General features: G+C 46.2%; 1 protein-coding gene across 1 annotated transcript; it reads right to left on the reverse strand.

Moving 5' to 3' along the window:
• Positions 1-5,955: 5,955 nt before the first annotated feature.
• Positions 5,956-8,005, reverse strand: LOC124671645 (probable trehalose-phosphate phosphatase 1). Its single transcript, XM_047207993.1, has 10 exons — positions 7,769-8,005; positions 7,545-7,685; positions 7,380-7,451; positions 7,007-7,105; positions 6,849-6,905; positions 6,663-6,764; positions 6,509-6,586; positions 6,297-6,437; positions 6,108-6,200; positions 5,956-6,006 (listed from the first exon to the last, which is right to left on the reverse strand). Exons 1-10 carry the CDS (start codon positions 8,003-8,005, stop codon positions 5,956-5,958), a joined length of 1,071 nt encoding a protein of 356 aa, XP_047063949.1.
• Positions 8,006-8,311: the final 306 nt, after the last annotated feature.

Genomic DNA, 8,311 nt, shown 5'->3' on the forward strand with positions numbered 1-8,311 from the left:
TGGGATGTTACATTAATCTACAGCCGCAATGAATCTGATCATATTATACATATTCGACATGTTTTGCAAGTGTTGCGTGATAGTAAACTCTATGGTAATCTTGAGAAGTGCACATTTTGCAAAGATAAGGTCATATTTCAGGGTTATGTTGTCTCTAAGCATGGAGTAGAAGTAGATGTGTCTAAAATTGAAGCTATTCAAAATTGGCCTACTCCCATGAATGTGAGTCAAGTAAGAAGTTTTCATGGTCTAGCTGGGTTTTATCGTCGTTTTGTGCCCAATGTTTCTACTATTGCTGCACATTTGAATGAATTGACTAAAAAGAGTGTTGCATTTGAGTGGGGCGTTGCCCAAGATCATGCTTTTGATGAACTTAAGAGATTGTTAACTTCTGCACCGTTGCTTGCACTTCCTGATTTCAATAAGCAATTTGAGATAGAATGTGATGCTAGTGGTATTGGAATTGGTGGTGTGTTGATGCAAGAGGGTCGCCCAATTGCATATTTTTCCGAGAAACTTTCTGGTGCTAAGTTGAACTATCCTATATATGATAAAGAATTGTATGCTTTAATTAGAGTTCTTGAGGTTTGGCAACATTACTTGTGGCCAAAAGAATTTAACATACATTCTGATTATGAAGCTTTAAAATACCTGAAAGCCCAATCTACTTTGCATAAGCGTCTAGCTAAGTGGGTTGAGTTCATTGAGTCTTTTCCATATATTATTAAGCATAAGAAGGGAAAAGATAATATTGTTGCTGATGCTCTATCTAGGAAGAATATGCTATTAACTCAACTTGATGTTAAAATTCCTGGTTTAGAGATACTATGTGATTTGTATGCTACTGATCATGATTTTGCTCGAACCATATCGCTTATGTGCTCTTGGTAAAGCATGGGAAAAATATCACATACATGATGGGTTCTTGTTTAGAGCTAACAAACTATGTGTTCCAGAATCGTCTGTGCGTTTGCTCTTATTGCAGGAATCACATGCTGGACGTTTGATGGGTCACTTTGGGCGTGAGAAGACGCTACTCATGCTAGCTGACCACTTTTATTGGCCAAAGATGAGGCGGGACGTGGATAGATATGTGAGGAGATGCATTAGTTGCAACAAATCCAAGTCCAAGCTGAAGCCTCACGGTTTGTATACTCCTTTACCGGCACCTACTACCCCATGGGAGGATATTAGTATGGATTTTGTGTTGGGTTTGCCGCGTACTAAAAGAGGCCATGATTCTACATTTGTGGTAGTGGACAGATTTTCTAAAATGTCACACTTTATTGCCTGCCACAAGAGCGACAATGCGTCGCATATTGCTAACCTGTTTTTCAGGGAGATTGTACGTCTACATGGAGTTCCGAAGACTATTGTTTCTGATCGTGACGCGAAGTTTATGAGCTACTTCTGGAAGACGCTTTGGAGAAAGCTGGGGACGAAGCTACTGTTCAGCACTACTTGTCATCCCCAAACTGATGGTCAAACTGAAGTGGTGAATAGAACATTGTCACAACTCGTTGAGATCCATGATCAAGAAGAACTCCGAAGGAGTGGGAAGAGTGTTTGCCGTATGTGGAGTTTGCTTACAACAGGGCGGTGCATTCTACCACGGAGCTATGTCCTTTTGAGGTGGTGTATGGTTTCAAACCCATTACGCCACTTGACTTGTTGCCTTTGCCCATACATGAGAGAGTTAATATGGAGGCATCAAAGAGGGCAGATTTTGTGAAGAAGATCCATGTGAAGACAAAAGAGTTGATAGAGAAGAAAGGCAAGAGCAATGCTGCAAGGATGAACAAGAAGCGCAAAGAGATGTTGTTCAAGCCTGGTGATATGGTCTGGGTACATTTTCGCAAGGATAGGTTCCCGAAGCTGAGGAAGTCTAAGTTGAAACCTCGTGGTGCTGGTCCTTACAAAGTGCTTGCCAAGATCAATGATAATGCATACTCGATAGATCTTCCAGAGGATGAGTTTGGTGTCGGTAATTCTTTCAATGTTGCTGATTTGACACCATATGACGGAGAAGATCTTGGAGCGTCGGGGTCGACGCCTTTTGAAGGGGGGAGATGATGAGGACATCCCTACCTCACTACTACCTCCGTCATTACCAACCGAAGATGAACCTCGTTGTGAAGCTCAAGTCCAATGAAGTCGGGATTGGACCAATGACACGAGCTCGTGCGAAGCTACTTAAACAACAGGTGAACTTGTTCCTAAACGATACCTTGATTGATGAGAACTTTATACTACCTAAGTCCTATTACTTATGTATCATCGGGTATGAAGAGGAGACAAGCATCGCACGAGGAGGAGAGGAGCAGCTGGACGTGAAGATGGACGTGAAGCTGGACAAGGAGCTGGACATGAAGATATCTCATGGACGCGCGAGGGAGGAGCGGGAGGAATGCGCGAGAGGAGAAGAAGAAGTCCAGGCCGGTCCAGCGCCCGGTCAGACCGGCCCCCACGCCGGGCCGCTCGGTCCCTGGCCCGGTCAATCGGTCGCCAATCGGCCGCCAACCGAAGGGAGTGCATCGTACCGGGAAGAAACCGGAAACTTCGCAGTTTCCCGGTTGCCGCCCGGTTGACCGGACCATAGACCGGCCCGCCCGGTCCACAACCCGGTTGACCGGATTCCAGACCGGACCAGTCCGAGTCTGTCTCGACCCGTATCTATTCCGGGTCGGGTATTCTTGTATCTTTTCGACCAGAACTCGTCCCGGACACCTATATAAGTGCCCGGGACGCCCCCTAGCTGCTTTAGACCACGTTTAAGATAAACCCTAGTTCTTAGTTGTTTGCTCTAGCAAAACTATTGAATCCCTACACCATATTGCTTGATATTGTGTAGATCCTGAAAAAGTCTTGTGTGATCTCGCTGTTCCATTGGGAATTAGACGGTTGCAACTTACCGCTTCGTGGTCGGCGGCTACGTGCACAAGTGTGTGGAGTTGCGAATATCTTGCAGGGTTGAGAGCTGTTGCATTGGCGACAGGGATCAATCGAGAGATCTCGTTGCGTCATACAAGTTATCATCCACTTCATCGTCGTGTTTCTCCGCTGTCATCACCCCGTGATCATCATCACCACCGTTGCTTACTGAGAAGATCGGGCCACCCCATATCAAGAGGATTCCAATCTCAAATATCAACTCATAGAAAAAAGATCCACTACAAAGGGGTTACATAGATGATCATAATTATGTTGGGCATCTCATATGATGCTAACAAAATGATAGAACAAGAGAGATAGAACAAGCTACGGAACAAACCCTAGAGGTGGACTACTCCCTTCTCATCATGGTGGTGTTGATGTAGATCTTGGAGGGGTAGGAGATTTCTCTAGCAGCGGCTCCGGCAGAGGTTCCCTCTCCAGTCTTTACGGGTGCGATTCTATTTCAGTGTTTCTGATCTACGCTCCGTCTCCTTTCTAATATGCGGCGGGGTCCTTTATATAGTGGGGTTTAGATCAAAAGAATCATCTGAGTGTCCGGTTCCTGTCATCGTGCAAGAAACTGGATTGCCGTCAACATTCCCTGTGGCCATGTCAACCAGGGCCTAGTCCCATGTCAACCAGGGCCTAGTCCCAGGAGCGCATAAAGCTAACAATGGAGAAGGCTAGTTCTTTTGTTTAAAGAGATCTTTTGGCCCAACAGAACAAGATCAGTGGGGTCAATATGGGCGAAATTGAGAACATTAGCCCCTTAGGGAAGCACTTTAATAGTTTCTTATAAGGTAAAATCTCCAATCCCCATGTTTTTCGGGTATGCCAACTGTTGAGTTTGTGTCGAATATTATATATGAGTTGGGTTACAATAAGACTTGAGTTGTATTAGGTGTGGATAGGTCCAAATAGCATTGGAGTCGAACTCTTGTGGAGGGTGACGACTTCATAGCAATAGGAGCGCAAGGGGAGCCGGCGGCTTGTGCCGGTGCCCAAGGCGGCGAGGTGTTGTGGTATCAAAGGGGAGGAGCGCCCCTAGTCATGCCCCACAGAGTAGTTGAGTTCGCCGAATTGCAGTAACAAATCTCGGTTTCGTCTTCTTCATGAGATTGCTTGATCCTCAGTAGATCGACTACGCGCCTCGATAACACCAACATTCCCCCTCAAGATCAAAATATTTACCTGATGGCTAGGTACCGTCTGCTAGCCAGCGACCAAATTCGTAAGATATGGCCCCTTAGAGCAACTCTAACAGAGCCCGTATATCCCGCCGGAACCGAACTTTTCCGGCGGATTTACGGGTTCGGGCCAAAACGCGCGCCGATCAGTGACCGAAAACATGGGCTGGCCCGAATATGGAGTTCAGGGGCCCGAACATTTCCCTGCACGGCCCCTATTAAAAGGGATCGCGGAGGGGAGTTCGGTTCGCAAACCCTACTCCCCTCCGCCGTCTCCTCTCCCTCCGCCGCCGCCAGACCCCCGCTCCGACGAGCAATTCACGCGCAACCAGCCACCGCACCTCCACCCTCCGCCGCACGATGACCTCCCGTGGAGGTGCTGGCAGCCCAGCCGCGGGATTGGGCGGCGGGGAGTCGCCGCCGCGTCCGCCCGTATTCCGCACCGAGGAGGAGCGGCGGAAATGGGTCCGCTCAGAGGGCGCGCGCAAGTGCAGCGCCCGCCGGTGGACCAACAGGGGGCTCACGCCCCCGGGGAAGCTCGCCAAGTACGCGCTAGGTGGCGAGGGGTCCTCCACCGGGGTTCACGACGCCTCCGTTGGTCCGAGTCGGAGGAGGAAGAGGAAGAGTCGGAGGAGGAGGAGGAGGAGGAGGAGGAGGATGAGGAGGAGGAGGAGGAAGAAGAAGAAGAAGAGGAGGAGGCGGAGCTGGCTGTCGTCGCGCATACGGCGGCGACGGTCGTGTCCGCCGAGGACTACGTCCACGACGACGAGGAGGAGGAGGCGGTCGTCGCTCAGGTGGCGGCCGTGTCCGTCGCGGAGGCCCGTCGACGCTGGCGCCGCGAGGAGGCCGACGCCGTCCGGCAGGTCCAGGAATACGAGGCGGCGCGCTGTGAAGAACGCGCCCGCCGCTTCCAGCAGGAGATCGTCGAGCTCGACGACGACTAGGAGCTCCAAGCGTCCGCCGCCTCGCCTTCCACCGCCACCACCGCCTGGCCGATTTTTGGGCAAAATTAGATCGCGCTGCTGCGGATATTAGTTAATTTAGGTTATTAGTTTGAATTATGTAAAGTTTGGTGCTCAATCGGAGCAACAACTATCGTCTATATGTGTTCATCGATGAATTCTCCCGCGAGATTTCTAATTTCATGTTTTCAGTTCGTCTTTACGGTTTCTGTTCTGCGCCACTGCCAAAAACGGACAAACTCTCGTTTTCGGGAGACTGAATCCTTTCTTTTCGGTTTGCGTTTTTTCGGGCTCTGCTAGAGATTCTCTTAGACAACAAGTGGGCCTTTAGCGACAAAGCGGAAGACACTGAGAACTGCTGAGTTTCAGTGGAATCCCCACTCTTTCTAAATTTCTTGTCCATTGCCATCTCTTTCGACTAAATCCCGCAACTCTTCATTGTATAGCCTTTTGTTGTTGGGTTCGTTTCTGTTTTCTATTAATTGTATGGCTTTTTGTGGTGTGCCGCATAAGTTTATGCTGGTATGCCAGCAATTTGGTTCTATCCAGGGATTCGGGATTTATTAATTTAAAGCCAGGCATCTATATGCCTTTTTTTTTATCAAAAAGCTTCACAGAAGTTCTTTCGTCCAACAAATCATAAATGATGCAAATTGTGGCAGAGTTTCCCAGGCAAAGGTGGAAAAAAAAAGTTCAACTTTGTCAAGGAAAACTAAAAGCAAATATCATCTTAGTAGGTCGGCAACTACCTAAGATATCCACCTCCAGCGCTGTGAAATAGTCGCCCTGGAAGGAAATGCTTAATTGCTACTGTCATTTCTGCCTGACTAAACTGATGAGTTGTTACTGAGCTATCATTCTTGATCATTCATTCATGGCGATTGTTCCTTCCATCTCACCAAAGAATTGAGGAATTCCATCACCTGCGTGACGATTCAGCAAGTGAATTGGACAAATCAATTAACTGAGTTAATCAACAGGAATGCAAAAAACTAAAGCATGAGATTGAAATGCGTTTTTTTACTTCAGATGGGGTTCGCAGTGAGTAGATGGCCTCAGTCTCCTTGGGCACTTGTGAAACCAGAATTCCATATCCACAGTTCCGCTGGCGGAGCACCTGATCATTGATTCATTGTAACAACGAAAGAGAATGCATGTTCACTGAATTTGTGACTATATGGAGTACATATTCTTCTGAAGAAATGATAAGAACCTTGAACGCGTCTTCATCTGTTCGATCATCTCCAATGTAGATCGGAAGAACAATTTCAGGGTCATCTAACCGGAGCGACCGAAGCAGAAACTCTACAGCCTTTCCCTTGTCCCAGTCAATCACTGGACGAACTTCTAAAACCTGCATCATTGCACATGGTAAGATGCATACTGTCAGTGATAGAAGACTACGGTAACTTGGGGTCTTCCTACCTTTCGTCCGGTTGTTAGTTTGAGACGAGGAAAAGCATTCAGGACATTGTCGACAATATCCTCGACCAATTTCCAGTCCTGGAGACAGGCAAGGTAACATGAGACTGTTGCAGCATGGGAGACAAGAACCCCGAAGCTTGAGGCCCAATCCTACCTTCTTGTCAACGTTGCGGTAATGTACAGATACACAAAACTTGTTGTTCTCAACATTTGCACCCTTGATTGATCGAGTGGCCTCCACTAGGGAATTGTTGACCTGTTGAGCAACAAGAAGGTATGCTGATATTTGAGTATGGATAGGAAAATGAACACTTTAATTACAAATAATTTAGCTGTACACCTCACTGATCATGGGTAAAAACTCTCTAGCTGGTTGGAACAGTTTGGCTTCTTTGTCCTACAATAAAGCACAATTCAGAAAGTAAAATAAATTTGACGGCCTGAGGGGGGATAATAAAGTCGTCCCTGAAATGCAAAGTGACTAGAAAAACTACTCACATCGTTTGTTATACTTTGAGAACCTGAATAAGGTACCAATATATCCATCCCATGACTTCCAGCGTAGTAGAGCTCCTTCAGCTTTACAAATTCAAACACCTGAAAACGGGAGATTTGACAGATACAAGGCAATTTGTCTTGCTTAGTCTAGAATCTTTAGACAAAGTAAAAAAAGTAGGAGCAACATGGATATTATCCCTGTTTCGATTTTCAGCAATGAAACTTACACCCATGTCTAATGCAACTACAGAAAAAAGGAATTGCTATATCCTTTTATTAATATTTAATAAATTGTAAAAGAGACTTAAATAAGACAGAAAAAACTACTACAAATTAAATATGAGGACCAAGCATGCACCAGAATTGTTCATACCTTGTCACGGGACCTCCCACTGACGATTGCCGTCGGGCAGAACTTTGCTACATTCTTCACAGCAGAGCGCATCTGAAGAAAGTTTTTTATATTGATCAAGCAAGTTATACATAACTGAAGCAATGTTTCAGTAGTACACGGGTTTATCAGATATGTGATTTTTACCTCTGGGGACATAAACGCTTTCTCGGGGTCATTGACGATAGGAGAAAGTGTGCCATCATAGTCCAGAAACAACGCGATCTTCTTGCCCTCCATGCTAGCTATGATTTGGTCGAAGGAAGATAAAGCAGAAGGGCACTTTGCCTGCAACGAGCAGCAAAACTGTATAATCCTTTGCATAGGACACTATTGAGATAACCGAAAGCCAATAGGAACATTGATCTTACCAGCCAAGCATTGTCAGCGGCAATTTCGTCAGATCCAGAATGTACACATGGTTTTGTACAGGTTGACGACAGCGTCATCACCCCGAGTAGTCCATCGACGACTTCGACAAGTTTACGTTTACTGACATATGTTACACTTAAGGAAGAACAGGGATGCCCCTTGGATGTGACTGGAGATGGCGTCATGTTTGAAGGCAGTGCCAACACTGTCTCGCTTTTGGCCACAGGATCAGACATGGCATGCAAGATTGCAAGGTATTGCTATTGCTCTTATACACGAGAGAAATAAATGAATAGGATAAATGCAAAATGGTCTTTTGGGGGGCTAAAAACTAGGTGGAAGAAGGGCTTGTTTCAACTAGATTCAACCCACGGTCTTGTCAATGAAAAACCACTTCTTCAGTGTTTTGTTGTCAGTGTAGGTACGTAAACGGTTCCTTAGCAGAAAGTTACCAGTAATCTGATTAAACAGACATGGTAATATATATTAGATAAAACAGCGTTCACATGATGAAATCAAAAAATTATTTGCAACCACAATAT

The sequence above is a fragment of the Lolium rigidum genome, chromosome 7 (genome assembly GCF_022539505.1).
Source record: "Lolium rigidum isolate FL_2022 chromosome 7, APGP_CSIRO_Lrig_0.1, whole genome shotgun sequence".
In the NCBI taxonomy this organism is placed as follows: Eukaryota; Viridiplantae; Streptophyta; class Magnoliopsida; order Poales; family Poaceae; genus Lolium; species Lolium rigidum.